This window comes from Mustela erminea, chromosome 6, assembly GCF_009829155.1.
Source record: "Mustela erminea isolate mMusErm1 chromosome 6, mMusErm1.Pri, whole genome shotgun sequence".
Taxonomy (NCBI): Eukaryota; Metazoa; Chordata; class Mammalia; order Carnivora; family Mustelidae; genus Mustela; species Mustela erminea.
In genome coordinates, this window is record NC_045619.1 from 52,865,256 (window position 1) to 52,887,665 (window position 22,410).

General features: G+C 39.6%; 1 protein-coding gene across 3 annotated transcripts in view; it reads right to left on the reverse strand.

Moving 5' to 3' along the window:
• Nucleotides 1-1,697: 1,697 nt before the first annotated feature.
• LOC116593233 (pregnancy zone protein-like) overlaps nucleotides 1,698-22,410 on the reverse strand; it is a 43,860-nt gene continuing 23,147 nt past the window's right edge. Inside the window, exons 16-36 of one of the 3 annotated variants that reach the window (XM_032347207.1) lie at nucleotides 19,429-19,593; nucleotides 17,387-17,486; nucleotides 14,200-14,335; nucleotides 13,576-13,804; nucleotides 12,940-13,066; nucleotides 12,543-12,664; nucleotides 12,274-12,325; nucleotides 10,286-10,369; nucleotides 9,226-9,402; nucleotides 8,848-8,935; nucleotides 8,256-8,412; nucleotides 7,781-7,855; nucleotides 7,322-7,499; nucleotides 6,810-7,033; nucleotides 5,679-5,897; nucleotides 5,398-5,528; nucleotides 4,935-5,025; nucleotides 4,023-4,091; nucleotides 3,553-3,655; nucleotides 2,500-2,541; nucleotides 1,698-1,868 (exon numbers count right to left, since the gene is read on the reverse strand). In XM_032347207.1, the coding sequence (XP_032203098.1) occupies nucleotides 1,846-1,868; nucleotides 2,500-2,541; nucleotides 3,553-3,655; nucleotides 4,023-4,091; nucleotides 4,935-5,025; nucleotides 5,398-5,528; nucleotides 5,679-5,897; nucleotides 6,810-7,033; nucleotides 7,322-7,499; nucleotides 7,781-7,855; nucleotides 8,256-8,412; nucleotides 8,848-8,935; nucleotides 9,226-9,402; nucleotides 10,286-10,369; nucleotides 12,274-12,325; nucleotides 12,543-12,664; nucleotides 12,940-13,066; nucleotides 13,576-13,804; nucleotides 14,200-14,335; nucleotides 17,387-17,486; nucleotides 19,429-19,593 (2,592 nt within the window). In that variant the 3' untranslated portion in view covers nucleotides 1,698-1,845. Of the gene's footprint in view, nucleotides 1,869-2,499; nucleotides 2,542-3,552; nucleotides 3,656-4,022; nucleotides 4,092-4,934; nucleotides 5,026-5,397; nucleotides 5,529-5,678; nucleotides 5,898-6,809; nucleotides 7,034-7,321; nucleotides 7,500-7,780; nucleotides 7,856-8,255; nucleotides 8,413-8,847; nucleotides 8,936-9,225; nucleotides 9,403-10,285; nucleotides 10,373-12,273; nucleotides 12,326-12,542; nucleotides 12,665-12,939; nucleotides 13,067-13,575; nucleotides 13,805-14,199; nucleotides 14,336-17,380; nucleotides 17,487-19,428; nucleotides 19,594-22,410 lie in introns of all 3 variants that reach the window. The other 2 variants (XM_032347206.1, XM_032347205.1) reach the window with 2 other exon arrangements.

Here is a 22,410-nt window from a genome sequence, read left to right on the forward strand (position 1 = left end):
GATCGGAAGAACAAATATTGTGAAAATCTCTATGCTACCTAAAGCAATATACACATTTAATGCAACCCTTATCAAAATCCCATCCATTTTTTTCAAAGAAATGGAACAAATAATCCTAAAATTTGTATGGAACCAGAAAAGACCTTGAATAGCCAGAGGAATATTGAAAAAGAAAGGCAAAGTTGGTGGCATCACAATTCCAGACTTCAAGCTCTATTACAAAGCTGTCATCATCCAGACATCATGGTACTGGCACAAAACCAGACACATAGATCAGTGGAGCAGAATAGAAAGCCCAGAAATAGACCCTCAAATCTATGATCAACTAATCTTTGACAAAGCAGGAAAGAATGTCCAATGGAAAAAAAACAGCCTCTCCAACAAATGGTGTTGGGAAAATTGGACAGCCACTTGCAGTGGTCCAATGAAACTAGACCATTTCCTTACACCACACATGAAAATAGACTCAAAATGGATGAAGGACCTCAATGTGAGGAAGGAGTCCATCAAAATCCTTGAGGAGAACATGGCAGCAACCTCTTTGACCTCAGCCACAGCAACTTCTTCCTCACCAAAGGCAAGGAAAGCAAGAGCAAAAATGAACTATTGGGACTTCATCATGATCAAAAGCTTTTGCACAGCAAAGGAAACAGTTAACAAAACCAAAAGACAACTGACAGAAAGGGAGAAGATATTTGCAAACGACATATTAGATAAAGGGCTAGTGTCCAAAATCTATAAAGAACTTATCAAACTCAACACCCAAAGAACAAATAATCCAATCAAGATATGGGTAGAAGACATGAACAGACATTTCTGCAAAGAAGACATCCAGATTGCCAACAGACACATGAAAAAGTGTTACACATCACTCAGTATCAGGGAAATACAAATCAAAACCACAATGAGATACCACCTCACATCAGTCAGAATGGCTAAAATGAACAAGTCAGGAAATGACAGATGCTGGTGAGGATGCGGAGAAAGGGGAACCCTCCTACACTGATGGTGGGAATGAAAGCTGGTACAACCACTCTGGAAAAAAGCATGGAGAATCCTCAAAAAGTTGAAAATAGAGCTACCCTATGACCCAGCAATTGCACTACTGGGTATTTACCCTAAAGATACAAATGTAGTAATCTGAAGGGGCACGTGCACCCGAATGTTTATAGCAACAATGTCCACAATAGCCCAACTATGCAAAGAACCTAGATGTCCATCAACAGATGAATGGATAAAGAAGAAGTGGTATATATATACAATGGAATACTATGCAGCCATCAAAAGAAATGAAATCTTGCCATTTGCGATGATGTGGATCAAACTAGAGGGTATTATGCTTATGGAAATAAGTCAATCGGAGAAAGACAACTATCATATGATCTCCCTGATATGAGGAAATGGCGATGCAACGTCAGGGGTTTGGGGGGTAGGAAAAGAATAAGTGAAACAAGATGGGATCAGGAGGGAGACAAACCATCAGAGACTCTTAATCTCATAAAACAAACTGAGGGTTATGGGGAGAGGGGGGTCGGGAGAGGGTGGTGGGGTTATGGACATTGGGGAGGATATGTGCTATGGTGGGTGCTGTGAAGTGTGTAAATCTGGCGATTCACAGACCTGTACCCCTGGGGCTAACAATACATTATATGTTTATAAAAAAATAAAAAAGAATTAAAAAAAAGAAATGGTAGAAGTGTATATGTCATAAATTTATTCAACATACAAGTTTCATATATTTCCAATTCCTGTCCCCTATTTCTCCTGCTATTTTATCTCTTCTGATAAGGCTTTGTTTTTCATTGCTGGAGAAGATCATCTGATGAGGTCCACAAGTTTCCATTTTCAAGCATTTCTGTGTTCAGATTCTAAACAGTAGAATAAAAGACAGGAAAGTTAGGGAAATCCTGTCATCTACTAGAGGAATAATTTTTTATACTTCAATCATAAATATTTGACCTTAATAAATTTTAATTATTTTTAATGATAGGGCTGTTTTTGTTTTCTGTTGTAGAATGGAGAACTGAAGGTGTCACAGTGCGTGTTCTATTGTCAAAATGAACATTGTTGACTGGCCTAAAGGAAAATCTTGTAGATCGCATCTCTCATACTGTGCTATATAGAAAACTACAGGGAAAATTTTCCTGACCTTAACTAGTGTAAGTTTAGAAGTATCCTGAAAAGGTCATAGTGATAAACATATCACCACTGGGTATAGAATATAAACTAAATATTAGATGATTTAGTTTTTATATTTTGCAAATTCCTGGATTCATCTGCAAATAAGTCACCCCAGACCCAGTAATTATAATTTACATGCTTTTTTTTTTTAGAAATTCTAGAAATTTTAGAATATACTTGAAATAGTTTAAATTCCTAAATGATACACCATGGGCTTTATAATATGATAAGGATATACTCAAGAAGCAATCTTATACGGACACTGAAGCTTATTTATTTTCTTTATGTTGGCATTAGACTTTGCTGTTTATACTTTACCAGCACTGCAGGGATCCCTGTATTCTTCAATAGTGAATTCCTCTGAAACAGAATATATAAGACAGAAAGAGTGAAGACATTCAGTAATAGGCATATTGGAAGTTAACTGTAAATAAACTGTGTAAAAAAAAAACCAAACTGTGTAAACTAGGAAAGAAAGTATAAAGACAGTTACGGAGCCAATGGAAACCAATGACTTCTGTACTAACCCATCCAGGACTAGTGGAGGGGGCAGTGAGAGAAAACTGGGCTTGGATACAGAAGTCAAGGGCAGCTTTCAAAGATGGATGGTTGTCTATCTATGGGATACACTATGGCCCTCTTCAAACGTGTGTTCTCTTCATTGGAGTTTAACTTCCTCTCCGAACTCTTTCTCACTCCAGGAAGGAGTAAAGTTTTACATTACCGGCATCTTATGGTGCTGGCAAATTTCTAGTTCAAAGTCATGAGCAAATGGAAGAATTTCCTGTTACATTACAGAGTTTCCCAAATTTTTTGAGACTACTCAAGGCATGAGTCAACAATGGATCAAATGTGGGGTACCTGGGTGGCTCAGTCAGTTAAGCAACTGCCTTCTGCTCAGATCCTGGGATCTTTATACTTTCTTTCCGAGTTTCCTCCCACCCAACTCCTTGCTCAGGGGAGGTCTGTTTCACCCCTTCCCTCTGTCCCTCCTCCCAGATCATGTTTTCTCTTGTACACACTTTCTCTCTCTCAAATAAGTAAATAAAATATTTTTTAAAAAGATAAAATTTTAGGTCACGTATCATAAATCAGTACTCATTTTTTTTTAGTTATTGCTTACTCTACTTACTTTTCTGGAATATTTCATTCCAGAACAAACAATTTTATAAGAGAATTTAGAAAGAACTGATCCCCTTATTGCTTTATACGAATGGCTCAGGACTCATTTAGGGGGCACACGATTATCCAATGACCACAAACTCACTCTTCTGATGAAAGATTGTGGAATTTTGTTTGAGTTAGGGTGACTCTTTACCAGGGTAGTCAGTTTTTCCCTTTCGAAGCTCAGCATTTCTGAATCTCACTCACCTGTCTCGTAATAATCATAGGCTTTTACAGTGGCTGGTTTTAAATTGTCAACTTGGATGTCTTGTTCCACTGAGAAGGAGAAACTCAGGGTTTGATTGGTTAGCTGGAGAGACAGGAAAACTGAATTGGAATCAAAGATTAACTTAGTTTCTAGTTACCGTTCTTTCTTCCTATGGTATTATCAACCCTTATGGTTATGCTATTCAATTGTACCAAAACCTATGAAAAGAATGGGCATTTTGACTTGCATAATACACTCAATGGCAGATATAAGAAGGACAAAAGAGATGATTTTGTGGATAGACAAATGTAAAATGAGCTTTGTTGATCAATCCAGGTTTCATTTCCCTCTCTTGCTATTTTCTTCTCCCTCACTTGTATGTGTGTGCAAAACTTTCTCCAGAATCTGGATTGGTGTGTTGGAACCTCTAGTAGTTTCCCCTAGATATAGCAGAGTCACAGAATCTTACCTCTTCAAAGTAAATCAGGACATGGTTGGTGCTCACTTCAGTCCTTTGAATCTGAGGCTTTTGTTGGAGCTGTTGACCAAGAGTATAAGCCAGACATATGGGATGAAGAAATTCCAGGCTAAGAGCACTTTTCAGGTACTTATGATCTAACTGGCTATTCAGAAATATCCAAATGGCTAATTGTGATTTCTTTGAGAATTATAGTAATATTTATTAAATGCTTTCTCTATTATCTATGATCTCCATCATCTATTTATACCAATGTATCTCTGTATCTATCTGTCCATCTGTCTATCATCTATCTATTCTATCTCTAATATAAACATTTTCTTTTTTTAAAGATTTTATTTATTTATTTGACAGACAGAGATCACAAGTAGGCACAGAGGCAGGCAGAGAGAGAGAGAGAGAGAAGCAGGCTCCCCACTGAGCAGAAAGCCAGATGTGGGGCTTGATCCCATGACCCTGGGATCATGACCTGAGCTGAAGGCAGAGGCCTTAGCCCACTGAGCCACCCAGGCACCCCCACATTTTCATGATATATGAGAATCATCCTTTATATGAGAAAGAAGAAAGGAATACATATATATATCATATATATGTGTACATATGAAGTATATTTTTATATCATACATATGTATATATACATTTTCTCCTTTTTAAAATATAGGATAATTCAATACCTCTCCATATACCTGATGTCTCAAGGGCTGCTGGAGCATTATTAACCATGTCTATAACTTATGTCTCACACTGGAGACCACGTAACAGTGACACCCACTATTGAAATGATGGAAGCACTCTAGAGAAGAAGTGTGAGCAAGTAAACCTCTTGAAAACCCAATAAAGCTGACAAGCATAAATGTCAGCATTTATCATAATTTTGCTATCTGTAAGGAATTTAGGGTTTACCTTCTTCACTGATGATTTCACAGGAATGAAGCCTGATATCATCTTGACGTCAACAATGACCATGTTAGAGCTTGGTCGTTCCCCAGTATAACTATGAAGACAAGGCACAGAGACAAGGCATCCAAACAAAATTCTTTGGCATTCATTCAAGGCATAAATTCCCCCTTCTCTTTCATTTCTGGTGTTCCCTATCTTTAACTACCACTCAGCTTCCCCATCTATTCTATTTGTGTCTGCTATGCTTGTTTGGAAAACCCCATTATGAAGTCACACTCTGCAGGTATGGCAACATCATATGCTCAGTGTTAAGGTTTTTCAATTTGGGTGAAGAAAATTTTCTTGTTAGTAAATATTGCAAGAATGCCATATTCATATTTTGTGACTTGGGACAATGGAGCTCCCCTGCAAAAGAAAATCACATTCTCCATGTTCTACAAAAGGTCTTACCAACAAAAGGATTTACCTAATGTTGATGTGAATCTGGAATTTCCTGTGAGCATGTACTCCATCACAATTCTTGGGGAAAGTATCAACGTTTAGAGTGAAGGGGACTTTCCTTTCTTTCTTGGGCAGGATGTTATATCTCAAGGATGTCTAAAATGAATGGGGAAAAAGCCTTTATCATTACACTCAAATAGTCTGTTCTTTTTAGCTCACTCATCTTTTTTTATTTGGAGACTCATTACCAATTTTTGAAGCTTTCCCCCCTCATTTGTGGCATCCCCTAAACCCTGGGAGTCTCACCTGGAGGTACACACATCCTGACCCTGACACGGTCGTGCTATACTCCCCTGGAATCTCTGGCAGTCTGACCTCCTGCAGCAACAGGCGATTGGCATTGTGGACTTGGAATTCTTCAGAGAATGTCTCTGAAGACTTGACTGTGACTATAGCTGCTTTCTCCCCTTTACTGAAAGTTGCCGCTCCATATTTGGACAGGGCTTGGAGAGCTACCACTGTATCCTGAAAAAAGATGGGGCAGAAGTCACGGAAGTGAAGGTAACAAAATCATACTGGGTGTAGATCATATCAATACTACTCTCAGAGTGATTTCATGACAAACACAGACCCGTTATTAACCACAAACTATTCTATGTACTTTAGGGGAACATGAAAAAGTTTCCCTATTCAAGTAGTTTACACTATACATACGGAAATTGACCCAAACATTGACATAGAGCAGAGGCTATTTCAATAATTTAGACATTTATATAATAATATATAATAATAATAGAAATTTATATAATAATATTTGTTGTAAACATTCAGGGAAAGGGGGAGAAAGTGGAGCTAGATTAGTAAGAGAACACTTCCTAATGAGAAGGTAAGTAAGAAGACTTACTTGAAGAAGGTACTATGAAGAAGAAATAAAATTATGTATGAATCATGAGAAAGATTTATATAGACAAGAAAAGAGGCATCACGGACTACCAGGGTGGGAAACGTGGAGACATAGAAAAAGGAGAGAGTCAATTCCAAAAAAAGTGAAGAGATTAGCCTAATTAAAAGGGAGTATTTGTGTTTAGTGGGGAAGAGTAAATACTTTGAATAACATTATTAGATTGTTTTGGTCTTCGGATGAAAAAAAAAAAAAAGATTTGCTTTACCAGGGAAGTAATTTTATGAAATATTGCTTTAGGAAGATTGATCCATTTTACATTTATGGGTTGACTAAGGAGAGAAGATATGAGAGATTGTACAGAGGACAGAACAATAATGATTATATAAAATAATGAGGCTGGAACCTTTCTGGTGGTGGAGGAATGGAGAAAGCATGAATTAGAAATACTATCTGATTAGTCAACTCCTAGAATATGCTTGTGTCTACATATGTATTAACATATTTATTTTAATTCCTAGAGGATCTCCACAGACCTGAGTAGAGGAGAAGCCCCCATTGGGGTTTTGTTGCTTTGTGATCCATTTCACAATACGTGAAGCCACAGACAGGTCTTCTGAAGATGGAGCAGGCCAAGCAGTAAGATAGGCAAGGAGCAAGTAGGAAGTCATCTCCACTTCAACAGAAGGAGCCCGAGGTTGATAATAGAATGTCATAACTTCTTCAACTTTCCCTGGACGCTGCCAGTGGATTGAGTCCTCTTTGAAATGGAAGAGGATATGATCTTAAACTTAAAGAATGACTTTATTTAATTACTTATGAAAGATTTTATTTTTTTATTTGAGAGAGAGAGTGAGAGATCACGAGCAGGGGGAATTGGTAGAGGGAGAAGCAGACTCCCTGCTGAACAGAAGCCTGATGTGGGACTCGATCCCAGGACCTTGGGATCATGACCTGAGCTGCAGGCAGACAGTTAACAACTGAGCCACCCAGGTGCCCATCAATCGCTGGTGGTTCTGGAGGTAAATTTTGCAGTAGCAGCCCTTACCTTCTTTCACGGCATCTTTGTCCAGCGATTCAAGAAGCTCACTTCGCTTGGCCTGGTTTCCTGCTAGAGCAAAGGCATAGGCCAATAATGCCTTGGTATAGACAGGACTTTCTTGGGCCTCTGAGATGGATCTCCAGGCATTTTCCAGGCAGAATAGAGCATTGCGGACAACAGAGTGCTAGAAGGCAGATAAAAAAATCTTTAGATAGCAGAAGCGGGCTAATGAATTGTCCACAGGCTAACACCAGATTAAAAGGCATAATGTGTCATGTTACATCATGGTTCTGACCAGAGAATAATTTCCTTGGCAGCTTCCAAAGGGATTTAGTTTTTTATGGTCTAGTGAAATATACCATAATTAAATAACATGACAACCACAACTTATTTTCCTCACAGAGTCACAGCTTCTTGATTGATATTCCTTGTATCTGTGAGGGAGGTAGAGGTGCTGGTACATACAGTGACAGGCAGTGGCATCTCCAGCAGAGCAATGGTGATGTAGGCAGAGAGCGTCAGTTCATCATCTACCCCACCCTGTACAGAGCAGAAGGAGAGACACTCAAACACTCCAATATTCATTAGTCAGAGCTGGATCATTCTACTCCCCCAAGCCCCCTACTCCACACACTCTTCACTAGAAAGCATCTTTTCTTGCGCAATATTGTTGACTTTTTCCCCCTTTCCCCTCTACCCTCAAATTCTCGAATCTGCCTCAAATTATTTCCCCTCATTTTTAGTAATATATTGGGTTTTTTTTTGGCACCCTATTTTATAATTCAGTAAAAAACGACTATTTTATTGTCAGATTTCAGAAGCTTTAGAGAGTACCATCCTTCCTTAAAGATATGTCACCAGGACATGGGGAATCAACAAGAGTGTCTTTGCCCCTAAATGTCACTGTTTTCAGGGACCAGAACAAAATGAACAGCACCACCTTAATGGCGTTGTTTAGAAGTGATCCGGAGCGTTGGAAACAACCATTTTCTTTTTGTCTCTGTGAGATCCAGGTGAGGGCACTCGTGATGTGTGACATCTCCACAAAAATGTGTGACTGGGCTTGAGCAAAGGACTTGAGCACAAATGCAGTGAGCCTGTCCAGTACAGGAGAGACAGACATGAGGACCATCTCACATTTAAAGCCCACTTTGGGCAAATGCATTCAGACATTGGTCTTTGCCATCCACGGGAGGAAATTGTTGGGGAGAATTGGTAAGGGAAATGACACTTGTACACTAAATATTCTTGCTTGTTTAACAAGTATCTGAATTCCTTTTTTAAATCTCAATTTTATTGGTTTCCTCCAAATTGATGCTTTTCACCTATTTTACTGCTATTTACTGTGCTATCACAGCTGGCATGCGTTCATACATGAAATGATGCATGTCACATAGTAGTGATGACAGACATATGGATTTTTAAAGGATAACACATTTCCATGAAAGAACTCCAGGTATCAGAGAATAATTATTTCTAGAATATGAGAATAGAATGGATCTATAGCAAGCATATGAAAATAATGATCTTACCAAGTGTTTCCTTCACTTCTGCCATCACGATCCCCAAAGGTGCTGTATGAACCATCACTATGCTTATAATTCAACTGCCTTTGGTACCCTAAAGAGGAAGTTTTCGTAGATTTATGAAATAGCAGAGATGTTGGAGAATTAATCTTCAAAGTTTTTCTTCAAAACTTGGTTGGGAATCACAGGAAAACTACTATTTTGTTAAGATGTCTCTAAGGCTTGATATGCCATTGAATTTCCTGGTAATAGAGTGGGACATTTTATTGGTTGTCACAACAACAGTGATTATTAAATCTTAACCAAAGGGATGCTAATTTGAGTTCACTGAGAGAGATATTTAGGGAATCAACTAAGATTTCTCCTTTTGGGATTATTGCTCACCACTGACGAGGTAACTGATGGCTTTGGACTTGATAGTCTCTGTCAGCTGTCGGGTCTCATTTAGATAGTTCAGAACATAGATGTTAGGGACAAAAAGGACCATATTTTGCTCTCCACAACCATATGGCATCCGGAGAAGATTCTGAAGATTTTGCATTGCAGAGCCTAATATGTCACCTGGGGAATGAAAGACATGAAAAAAATCAGAGGAGGTGTGCCTGGTGGCTCAGTCAGTTAAGTGTCCAACTCTTAGTTTCTGCTTAGGTCATGATCTATCTCATGGGTGGTGGGATTGAGCCCTACCTGGGCTCTGTGCTCAGGGAAGAGTCTTAAGGATTCTATTCCTCTGCCTCTGTTCCTCCACTCCTTTCTGTGGGGCCTCTCTCTCAGATAAAGAGATAAACCTTTTTTTTTTAAATTTTTTAATTTTTTATAAACATATATTTTTATCCCCAGGGGTACAGGTCTGTGAATCGCCAGGTTTACACACTTCACAGCACTCAAGAAATAAACCTTTAAAAAAAAAAAACAAAAACAGAGGAACTAGAGCTGGTTTCTGCTGGGATAAGAAGATAGATTACTAGCTAAACAAGAGGTCAAATCATGTATGGAGAGTAGAATAAGAAACCATAAAAGAGGTGAAGAAAAACAAGAAACAGAAAGGACAGAGAAAGTAGGAAAAATAGTTGATGATTCCATGATGGAAAAACAATGGCTGGGCATATCTTTTCTGATGAACCACATGTCTGGTAAAAACCAAATGTTTTCAAATCTATTAGGAAGCCTCACTACCTAGTCAGTCTCTGAAGATAAGGGCACAGAGAGATGACACTTTTTACTCTTTTGAGTATGTCAAGGTATAAAAAGTAGCACAACATCTATTTAACTCCCTTCCTGACTAATAATATACAATGCAATTTTTAGCTTAGTGCTCTTTCTTTCCATCTAGCACAGCAAAAGTCTTCATTAACCGTGGATGGTGAGGCTGCATGCACTAGAGTGTGCATGCATCTCACTAGAGTGAGATGGACAGTGGCTTGCCTTGGGCTGGGAGACTTACCCAAAACTGAGTATGTTGCTCTGGCAGATCCTTCAACCACATCTGAAGGAACTTTCAGTGACAACTTTTCAGATACACCAGTTTCTGAGGAAAGAAGACAAATATATATATAAGGGAAGGAAAAAAATGAGAAATATTCTATTTTTTCTTTGAAATTTTTCCTCTTTGGATCAAATTTCAACCTGTCATGACAGGTTGATAACTTTATAATTTGATCATTTTATAATTTCTTCGATGCAATCTGAGTTTCTTCTAAAGTTGTGATTCGTCTTGCAGTGAAATTCATATTATGTTTGCGCTAAATTTTTACAGATTTCCTTACAAGCATATACCTTATGTTATACTTATTTCTTTCCCTTCATTGTTTATGTTAATATTTATTATTAGTGTTTTTTGAAAATAACATTCATGTCTAAATGTGTTAATTGTGTGCTATGTGACGGGTTCTGTTTTAAGTGCAATGATAAAATGATTCTCAAAAAAATTCCCTGACGTCCCAGAGTTTTCATATTAATGGGAATAATAACATACCAAATAAATATTTAGTATAATAGATGCTAGTAAGTTCTACAGAGAAAATTAAAGTGAAGTGTTTATATGGGTGAGCTAGTAAGAGAGAGCAAATCAGAAAGTGTAGGGTGAGGGAAGCGGGTTCCCCTCTTTGATAAGACAAAATCATAGGTGACTGGAGACTTTAAGTATGTCAAGGTGTAAGATTTATAGATATTTGGGGAAAGAGACTTCCAGAAAGAAGGAACAAAAAGCGAAAAGAATCCAGAGATGAGAGCATGCTGGCCGGAGGAGGGTGAGTGAGGGAGAGAGTAATAGGATATGAAGTCATGGTGATACCAAGGATTTGGAGGGGACGTTGGAGACATAACCTTTAACTTTCAGGGACATGGGAAACTCTTGGAAGGTTTGGACAGAAAAGGCACATGATCTGAAACATGCTTTAAATGATCTCTTTTGCTGTAGGGATGTAAGGAAAGATGACCAGGCAACCAGGTAGGAGGTTATTGAGATGATCCAAGAGAGAAAAGGCTAGAGTAGTGGGAAGATTCTGGATATAATGTGAAGGTGGAGCCAACTAGATTTGAAAGTAGATTGGGTGTGGAGTGTAAGAGAAAGAACATACTAAGGGATGACTCGAAAGTTTTATTTCAAGCAGGTAGAATAATGGAATTTCCATCATCTGAGATGGAGAAAATCGTAGGAGGTGTGGGTTTGTGGAGACCAGCAGAAGAGCAGTTTTGAACATGCTAGTTTTGAGATGTCTATTTGTCTATAGGCCTGTAAGTGGAGATGATTAGTGGGCAACTGAATGCACAAGTTTGAGTGAGGAAATCGGTGTGGACCCAAGTTGTTTATTTTGTGATCTCCACTACAAAGTTGTTATTTAAGTTCTGTGACTAAATGAGATTATCAAAGGATGCTTCTAGAGAGGACAGATTTGCACACTGAGCATTGTCCTCAATATGATTCTAGATGGTGCAGAGTTGAATATTTTAAAGGTAATTTTTATATGATTATATTAATGGTATTAGTAAAATATTGGTTTTCTATATATGTTAGTGACTTGAAGTTCTTCTTCAAATAATTGACACAAGTAAATTAACCTTGAGTACCTTTAAACTATTAATTGAGTAATAAATATTACTATTTATTAGCTATTTTACATGTAGATATTTTAATACTTTGAAAATTATTTAAAAAGAAGTTTGAAAAACACAGGGGTATTGGAAAGAATCCTGTTCTATGCTCATCCACTTTGGTTCTCATTATCAGCCAGGAGCTCCTAGGTAAGTCTTTTAGCTTCTTTAAGTCTTCACCAGGAAAAGACTTCTGAATCAAATATCCTTAGATTTTCATACAGGCGAGTACACTAATTTTTTTCCCCCCAGAGGAAAACATACCCTGAAGAGCATTCTCAAACTATACACTTTGGCAAGTGGCTTAACATGCGAATTTTGTCTCTTTTTGACATTTACCTGATGCACAGAGGAGTGTGTTGAAAGTTTCTTCCTTTTCTATTCCTTCGGGCTTTATATTGGGGAAAAAAAAAGTGAAAAAGAAGGTCATACTGAGTGTATAGGAAAAAAATCAATCACTTTAAAGTAGAGGAGAAAACATTAGTAAGAAAGTGAGTTGTAGATACATCTATATTTTGGGGAGTGAAATGTTACCATAAAAGACATATTAGATAATGTTCTATAATATAATAAGGCCTTTGAGACACAGAGAAAGTTTACCGGCATACCTCAACTAATAAGGGCTTGATTACGGTATCCTTCTGTTGAAGTTCTGGAACTCTTGGCACCTCCTTGCCGCACAACTCCTGAGACTGCAGGGCTTCCACAGTAGCTGTGAAATTCACCTCTCCTGGGGAATAAGATTCTTACGGAGTTAAACAGTGATTCTATATTGCATGGTTTGTCTTTTCAAGTTTCTCCTGTACTTCATATATTGCACCATGTATACACACACACACACACACACACACACACACACACACACATAAATATATAAATATATATTTTTTTCTTTCAAGGCATCACTGTTGAAGGAGGAGAAAAAGACATGTATCTGGATCAGAGTGTGGAAAGCAAATCATTACAACGTAAGAAGTAGGATCTGTCAACAGATTTACCACTTACCCAGTGACTTTGGGGTCACAGCCCAGGACATGGTTTCCTGCTTATTTCCACAGATACAGGGAGTGTCTTCATTCTTTTTCACTAAGTTGGCTGACTTGTCAGGGAAGGCTTCCAGCTGCACACTGACCTATCCCCATAACCATGCACAAGTTTGAGAAAGAACACAAGTAGAGGGACAATAACAGGTGCAAGGAGCTTCAAGGGACAATGGGAACTAATTGAGACACTTTGAGAAATTGTTCAAACAAGGTAAATCCTGTCCAGCACTTTGTAGTTTAGATGTTGCCAATAGGGAGCTAAAAAACTGACAAGAACTGAGATAATTCCCAGGATTTAGGATTGTGCCAGCACAATGAAGAGGTGTTTGCTTTAGTCAGAGCAGGGGAAAAAAAAAATCAGGTGGAAATGAGGTCTGAATTTAGGAATACACAGAAAATATAAAGTCCCAAATGAATATAACCTTACCACCTTGGGCAAATCAGGGAGCTTTGCTCTTAGCAACTATCCCATTCCCAAATGAGGTTACACCATTCTTCAGCTATGATTTGCTGGCACATTACCTAGGAGACCTGGATATTAAATGGCGACTGGGTGTCTCCCTTCCACTTTTGCTCTCCTCCAGAGAAGTGTCCTTACCCGAATGCAATGGGCCAAATAGTTGAACACTGTGGCTTTCAGCGTAAAGGCTTCTCCTCGCACCACAGAGTAGGGGAGAGTGAGTTCCAGGAAGAAGGGCTGGAACACTTGAAGAGAGATGACGGGGGAGAGGCCCAGCCCTGTGGTTCCAGACAAGCAGAGTGCGCTGGCCTTCCACTCCGTGATGGTGTCAGGGACCTTCACGGCCAACTCACTTCTACCTGATAAACTAGAGAAGGGAATAAGAGGAAGCCTTGGGAAGCAATTTTTTTATTATTTTTTGGCACGGACACTAGCTGATAGTGCGCTAACCTAGTAACCCAGTATGGTTAACGGTAAACCTGATAACTAGGTTTGGCACTCCTAGCGAAGTCTCTGAAAGGTTTTCCTTTCCTTTCCTTTTAGAGACAAGGGTAATTTCCTACTTATCATGATTTTAGATATCTCGGGACCAAATTAGAAAAAAAAAAAAATTGCATGGTTGAGCTAAGAGACCAATGAACTATGAACCTAAAAGTTTACCAGGAAGAAGTGGAACAGAACTGCAAGGCTCAGGAACACCAGAATCACAGAGGGTGAGCCACATCTTTTCCTCAACGAAATTCTGGGCAACACACTACTTACCTGAGTGGCACCAAGTCCCAGATCCAGGTCTCAGGGAAATACTGTCGGACTGTCTCTTTCACTTCCACAACGGGAGAGTTTTCTCTAGGGAGCGTTGCAAAAGCTGGCACTCCAATACCACGTGCTAGAGGAAGTACTGTGGCAGGACAATACGAGGGCCCCCATGTAAACCTCATTTTTATCATGAATTTCTTACAGTTGCCTAGTTTCTCAAGTAAAATGAGGTCACTTGCTCAGGGAATGTTTATTATTGGAACAGCTTAATCTACTAGCTTGTGACTTTGTTCATTTATCTATTTGTCTTCCAGGAGAGTGAATCCTATTGCTTCTTCAAAGAGTCTGGAGGTAAATGTATTTTTCTCTGGACATGAAAGCAAATGTAGCTCTCTAAAAGCTGATTATTCAATGGGCAAAGGGAAGAATAAAGAGTGATTTAATACATCAAATACTGCTTTGATACTGAAAGGATGATCACGTGCTCTCCATTTGCAGTGAGAATCAAACAAGAAGAATGAATAGTAGCTACAGCAAGAGGAGTTCAGAAATGCTTTTTTATTTTACAGTGGTTGAGATACAGACAGAAACGCTAAGATACAGTGAAGTATGTATTACAGACAGCAGAGACTCAATAAAGGACAGAAAATGAACTTCAGGTTGGCCAGAGAAGACTTCATTGAAGTAGACTTTTAGATGATCACCGAAGGATGAGAAACAGAGGAGAATGGAGGAGGTATTTGATGGAAATGGCTCCATGAACACACACACAGAGGTCAGAAGGGATGCTCTGCAGGGAAAATGGAGTAAGATGTCTATTTTGGGGCTCTGTTGAGTAATAGTAGATGTATATAATGAAACACCATGAAGATTAGGACAAAAAAATTAGATCTGTTAAGGTAGGAGTTAGCTTGATTTTAAAAAAAAGGTGATACTCTAGAGATCAGAAGATAGAGATCACAGGTATAAATATATAAACAGAAATGTGATATATATATATTTTACATATTTATAAAATAATATCATTTTCAAAGCTTCATATGTCCTACCACGTAGGAATATGACGAGAACATGTCCCTTTGTTCTTAGCACAGTGCTCTTTTTTCTGTACACAGAATTTTCTTTTTCTTTTCTTTCTTTCTTTCTTTTTTTTTTTTTTTGTACACAGAATTTTCTTTCTGTTGAGGAAATATTCTTAGTTATTTCCCTGTTGTCAACTAGAACTTTATTTTTTGTCTTTTTAGGTAAATAATTCCTACTGTATTAAAGTATTTCTACTGTATTAAAGTATGTGGTTTTTAAAAAAAATTTTTTTAAAGATTTTATTTATTTGACAGAGATCACATGTAGGCAGAGGCAGGCAGAGAGAGAGAGAGAGAGAGAGAGAGAGGAGGAAGCCGGCTCCCCACTGAGCAGAGAGCCAGTTGCAGGGCTTGATCCCGGGACCCTGAGAGATCATGACCTGAACAGAAAGCAGAGGCTTAACCTACTGAGACACCCAGGTGCCCCATGTGTTTATTTTTAAGAAACACCGTATACCAGCACATTTCTCATTAAGAAGTAGGATTAGTCGATAGCCAAACATGCAGTGAGAAATTTCCCTAGGCCTGACAGCAACCGAAAAGAATACTTAGAATCTTTTCAACTTTTCCTCATTTCCAGATATACTTGAAACCCACAAGTGGTATTGTAAGGACCTATTTTACTGTCCCTGCTCCCCTCCCCCAGGGGACTTAAAAACAAGTCCCAGAAAACAGCTCCAGGTGTGAAGGCCAAGAAAAACAAGGCTGTACCCACCTCGAGTCTAGCCCTGACATAAGTACAGCCATCTTGGCAAAGCAAAAGCTGGCACCTTGCACTGTAAGAGTGGGTTAGCATAAGAATGGCCATCCTGAAGGCGGGGAAGCCATTTTACTGAGTGTCCCTAACCAGCCCGCACTGCGCATGTAACTTGAGATAAGAGAAAGTAGCTAAAACCTGGAAAAATAACTTAATCATACACCACTACGGTGGTTAGGTGGTGGTGCCACAGGGACCAAATGTTAAAGAAAAACAAATAGTTAACTTGCAGAGATCACAATCCTGCAAGATAGGAATCTCCCTTGGTTTGCAAATGTTCTGGTGATTTACAACAAAAAGGGCTATCTCTTCAATGGCCCAGTTTCTGGAGACAAGTGGCTCAGTTCCTCAAGGCCTAAGGTCACACCATAAAACTGAGGGAGCCTGAGGTGGAAGGAAATGTAAATAAAGTTGAATTTCTTCTGACGCCAGGGTGGCAAAAGGTTAAACAAAGTTAAACTGTCAAAGTGGGGTGCATGATATGTATGTAGCCATGAAGAAGTGCCTTGAAAATGCTATATAAACCCTTGGCTTTGAGTGCTTGAGGTCCTTGTTGAAACCTGCTGCGCCGGGCCGATACTTGGACCCCAGCTAGCTGGAAATAAACCTCGCTGTGTGACTTGCATTATTGAGAGTGTTCTCTGTCTAATTGAGGGGTGGTCGACTCCGTACCCTAACAGTATATCTGCTGAAAGTTGGATTATTCTATTTTGTCCAATACATGAAAACCTCTTTGATTTTTATGAAAGAATATGACACAGACAATAAATATCCGTAGGATCCTTTGCAATTTTCAGCCTCCGTTGCTGTCAGGGAAGAAGTGATATATGCCACTTCCACAGCTGGCCAAAAAAGGTAGTGTGGAAACCATTTCCTTTCCCATGGTAATGACCTTAAATGTCACATTGGAGATAGAGGCATAGGTGAAACCAGAATGGGTATCCCGGACTCACTGATTGGTAAGGAGCTGCTCCGGACAGCCACTGGACTCAAAAAGCAGTTTTGTGTGAGCAGAAAATAAAACTGTCATATGCTTAGTCACTGAGATGTGGAGGTTTGTTTTACTGCAGTACAGTCTGTCTTACCCTGACCAATGTAGGTGTTGAAACCACCCTGGATAAGAAGGATTTGAAATAGCAAGATTATTGAAGGCTGAGACAAAAAGACATTCAATTTTGATTTCAGAGAGAGAGAGAGAAACAATAATTGCTCTAAAAAATCCCATTTTTGGGGGGAGGCATGTTATCTGGAGAAAACTTACCAAGAAGTTGCTCCAGAGTCACAATGTTTATATGCAGAAAAACATCATTTCCCCCACCCATTATCATAGCAGGCAAGTAAATCTCACCGTTACCTCCAGCATAGGCCATAGGCGGTCCTGGGTACAGTGAAAGCAGCTGACAAAAATGCGGCTTGCGGATTTTTGAGTTGGTAAAAATATTTAATCCTGCGGACTGGACAAAAATGAATTATGAAAGCGTACTGGGAACCCAGTCTTGAGAGTGGAATGTTGTCTTACATTTGGACCGTAGGGGCCAAGGGCAGTGTGCCCCGATATATCCCACATGGCATTTGATTATTTTGAGTTGAAGTTATTTGGGAGACACTGGTACAAGGACATTTCTCTGTCCTTCTCTGTCCCTCTCACAGCAGGAAACACATCTCCCACGTGAGAGCTACACTCCCTTTACTAAGAATGAGAAAAAAATCCTTATCACCAGAGACAGAAACTTTAAAGCCAAGAAAGTCTTAGAAACAAGCCCTGATCTTTTTGTTTTCTAATCTGTGACCTCAAGCCAAATTCCACTTTGAATCCTAAAGCTCTGTTTTCCTTATCCTGCCGATTTCTCACAAATGTATTGCGTCTTTGCCTAAAAAGTATAAGAACCGGGGGCTTCTTCATTTCCTTAGGCCTCGGTTTCATTATTGGACCTTCATGAGCACATAGGAAACTGTTTTTGTTTTGTTATGTTTTGTTTTGTTTTTTAGATCTCCAGTTAATCTGTCGCATGTAAATGTAATTCTTAGTTCAGCAGGAAGACCCTGAAGGAGGGTAGAGGAAGAATTTTTCCTTCCCTACACTATCACACTAGTGATAAAACACGTTATTATTATGCACAGAGCTCATCCTCAGGAAAATTCCGCACGTTCCGGATCGGAGATATCTTACAAATAGGAAAACAGAGTCACGTAAAGTTGAGTGCATCCAGTTAGCAAAGAGAAGTTGGGATCAGAACTCATGTCTTCTGATTCCTATTTCCGAATTTTGTGTGCTGTAAGCTGATGCCTCTTTTACAAGAAGCTAAATATTTTATGTTTGGATGTTTATCTTCTCTTTCTTTTCTCCCCCCCAAACAAATATAAGGTAGGCAGATACCTACAGGATAGCCTGACTCCTACAGTCCACCTGGTCCCGACCATCTTTCCCTTCAATGCTAGTCACAGGCAAATACTACTTGCTGTCTTAGCTCAGAGTACTGGCAAATTGTGGGACACGGAGGCACAGCTATCTGCTATCTGTGGTGGCAGCCACAAGGAATAGGGAGAAAGATGTCAGAAATATGTGTTTAAAGATGAAACAATCAGCTAGTAGACCTAAAAAGTCCTCTTTCTATCCCTGCCACCGACGGAGTGATGATTCTGAAGGCTCCGAACAGGGAGACTTCAAATTGCTGTCTGCCTGGCTGCAGAAGAATGACATGTTTTCCTCAATGTTTAAAGAGAGTTGTTAGTCCTCTTGGTGGTGAAAAGATTTAATCTCACAAGCTGGATATACTCTCCTTGCACAACACTGCCTCGTTACAGTTAATCTCAAAGACAAGCATTTTATCTAACAGACCCGTAAAGCTAGCTTGATTACCCAAGTTTTGTAAATCTTTTCTTCCTGAAAGGCTGCTTTCCAGAATTTTTCCTGAAATTCTGCTGCCCTGAAGATGATGAAAGTATCAGACTTTTCATTTTCAGTCATTTATTCATTCAGTATGTATTTATTGTGCCAAAGGCTGCTAAAATGGCTGTCCATAAGGTACTCACTCCCCTTCCCAAGGGTGTCAGAGGCACGATGGAAAATATTAGGTTATTCTCACTTACTAGAATCTCTGGCAGAGGCTGAGAGGGGATAGGACAGTAATAAATAGCTTTAGGATCAACTTGGTTAAGATTGTGGGCCCTAAAGATATACCTCTTGTTCTTTAAAGAGCCAGATAAATTGGTGATTGAACATCTACACGTCTATAAAGTCCTCCATGCCTCTGAGAGTTCAGTATTTCTCTGTTCATCTTTGCTTTGTTTTATGGGACACAGGATTCGATTCTAGAGCTTAGAAGTCCGCTTGTTCTCCATTTTAACAAAGACTTAAAACTCGGTTTTGGTTATATATTCGGGAAGATGAATTACCTCAAAAATACTGTAAATGTCATCATCATCCATCATCCGCCTTGGTGTGTACATGATTCCATCGTGAATGATGTCCTCTGCATTGATACACGGCTCGCTCTCTTCATTCAGGGGATTTCCATATCCAGGGCTAAGGCCACTCTTTACTGGTAGCAAATTATAGACCTGAAAAATCAAGAGAACAAAGGGAAAAACTCTTGTTTTGTTTCTTAATTCTATTTTGAGTGTGATAATGTTCAATCTGGGATTTAAAAGACCATGGTGTTTCTATAATACTCCCATGCCAACATGATTAAAAGGAACACAATCATGGGAAGATCATAAAAGTTATGGATCCTAATCCTCCTGTTGTACAAGAGAAATTAATACACACAGAAATCAAATCAATTGATCCAAGACTCAGAGCCCATTTTGGTTGAGTAAGAATGAAACTCAAGTTTTCTGTGTCCCAGCCCAAATGTACTCTTTAAAAAAGGAAACCAGTGGGCTCCTGGGTGGCTCAGTCATGATCATCTCAGGGTCATGGGTCTGCTTGAGATTCTCCCTCCCCCTCTGTCCTCCTCCTTTACTTGCATGTGCCCTCTTTCTCTTGTAGATAAGTAAATAAATCTTATGAAAGAAAGGAAGCAGAAAATGTGAACAGTACAAAGAAGTGTGATGAGACAACAAAAGCCACTCATAATCCCATCACTCAGAAATAATCACTGTAAATTCTTGATTCATTCCTTTTTTTTAAAAGATTTTATTTATTTATTTAACAGAGATCACAAGTAAGCGGAGAGGCAGGTGGGGTGTGGGGTGGGGAGGGGGGAAGCAGGCTCTCCGCTGAGCAGAGGGCCCAATGCGGGGCTCGATCCCAGGACCCTGAGATCATGACCTGAGCCAAAGGCTGAGGCTTAACCCACTGAGCCACCCAGGCGCCCCTCGTTCCTTTTTCCACTTTATAAAATGATTAAGTTGTTTTTAACTCTTACCAAGTGTTTTGTTTGTTTGTTTTAGTCTACTGTGTTAGGACCAGCTTTAGCTTGAGGAAAAACTAGGGGCACAGGCACACTGGAAATCAACTGCAGTTCAGTTTTTGCTCAAAGCCTAGTGTGGGGTCACCTGCTCTGTCACATGGCACCTGAGCCATTAAGCAAATGCTGGCCTCCGTGCAGACTTCCTCATCTGGCTGCATTTGTCTCTTATCTATGCTACACAATAATCTACTAACCATTTCTACCTTTCATTCTTGCTCTCATCCTCTCAGCAGCAAACAGTAGCTCCTTAACAGATGAATCCGAATGGTCACTCTGCTGTTTAAAACACTTGAGCTTTGGGGCTCCTGGGTGGCTCAGTTGGTTAAGTATCTGCCCTGGGCTCAGGTCATGATCCCGGGGCCCTGGGATCGAGTCCCACATTGGGTTCCCTGCTCAGTGGGGAGTCTGCTTCTCCCTCTGCCTCTTCTCCCTTGCTTGTGAGTGCTCTCTCTCTCTCTCTCTTAAATAAATAAATAAAATCTTAAAAACAAACAAACTCTTCACATTTACCATAGCATTTACTGTCAACTCCAATTCTGTGCTAGTCACAATTTTCCATACTTTCCATTTTGCTTATGGCCTCTACCATCCTTTTCCCTCTCCACTACATATTAGGTCATTACCTTTTCCTTTTGGAGCACTCCGGTCTTAGCCTGACCCCAAGACCTTCGGGGACACTGGTCTCATTCTTATTTATTTCTTTGACAGACAGAGATCGCAAGTAGGCAGACAGGCAGGCAGAGAGAGAGAGAGAGGAAGAGAAGCAAGCCTCCTGCTGAGCAGGAAGCCCTATGCAGGGCTCCATCCCAGGACCCTGGGCTCATGACCTGAGCTGAAAGCAGAGGCTTTAACCCACTGAGCCACCCAGGCGCCCTGCTGCTCTCATTCTTTGACATGCCTGCCCCTACCCCTACATTCCCCAACCATCTAAGAAGACACTCCTAATCACTATTTCAAAAAATCTCCAACTCCTTTTTTCTTTATGTCAACATTTCTTGTTCTTTTCATTATATGTAGGAAAATTTGGAACTATTCCATGTTTATATGTTTCTGTCGCTTCTTTGTTTATTTTAATACCTCACAAGACTGTAAGTCCAAGATGGTCAAAGAATCACATCTGATTATTCGCCAATAGAACTCCTGTTCCCAGAGCACGCTCCAGTGTCTAGTCAAGATTCAGTGAACATTTGTTAAATGAATAACGGGACAATGAAAGTAAACTACAGGGCCTTTTGGAAAGTGCTTTGGTAGAAGAGGCATCTCTAAAAGACAAGTTTGAATGAGAACTTTTTTTGACCATACTTCAAACCAGTGAGTGAGGGCCTGGATTTTAAGGAAAGCTTAGAATTGGGCATTTCACAGACTATCTTGAAATGTGGTGCATTAAAGGTGGCATTGAATGTGAAATTTGATTCCAATTCCACCCTTCAGTTATATTTTTGGCCTGCTCTTTCTGTAGGGGCTTGATCTATCCTCCTTATGTTTTCTTCATTCTTAAAATTAAGGTAATATTACCTACCTTAAAGAATTATTCTTCATGTATTCACTCACAGACAATGTGTTGAAAATCTTTTAAGATATTTATTTATTTATTTGTTTGTTTGTTTGTTTATTTGACAGAGAGAAATCACAAGTAGGCAGAGAGGCAGGCAGAGAGAGAGGGGGAAGTAGGTTTCCTGCTGAGCAGAAAGCCCGATGTGGGACTCGATCCCAGGACCCTCAGCTCATGACCCGAGACAAAGGTAGCAGCTAACCCACAGAGCTACCCAGGTGCCCCTGTTGAGCATCTTTTATACATGAGGTACTGCGCTAGGCAGGGAATGTGGAGGGGAGCCATGTTGCTCCCTCACTGAGAATGTATTATAACAGAGAATGAAGCAAGGTGAGACACGTGAAGCAGTCTGTGCAACGTCTTCTGTGGAAATGAGTTTAATTTCATCTCATACAAAGCTTAGTACACTGT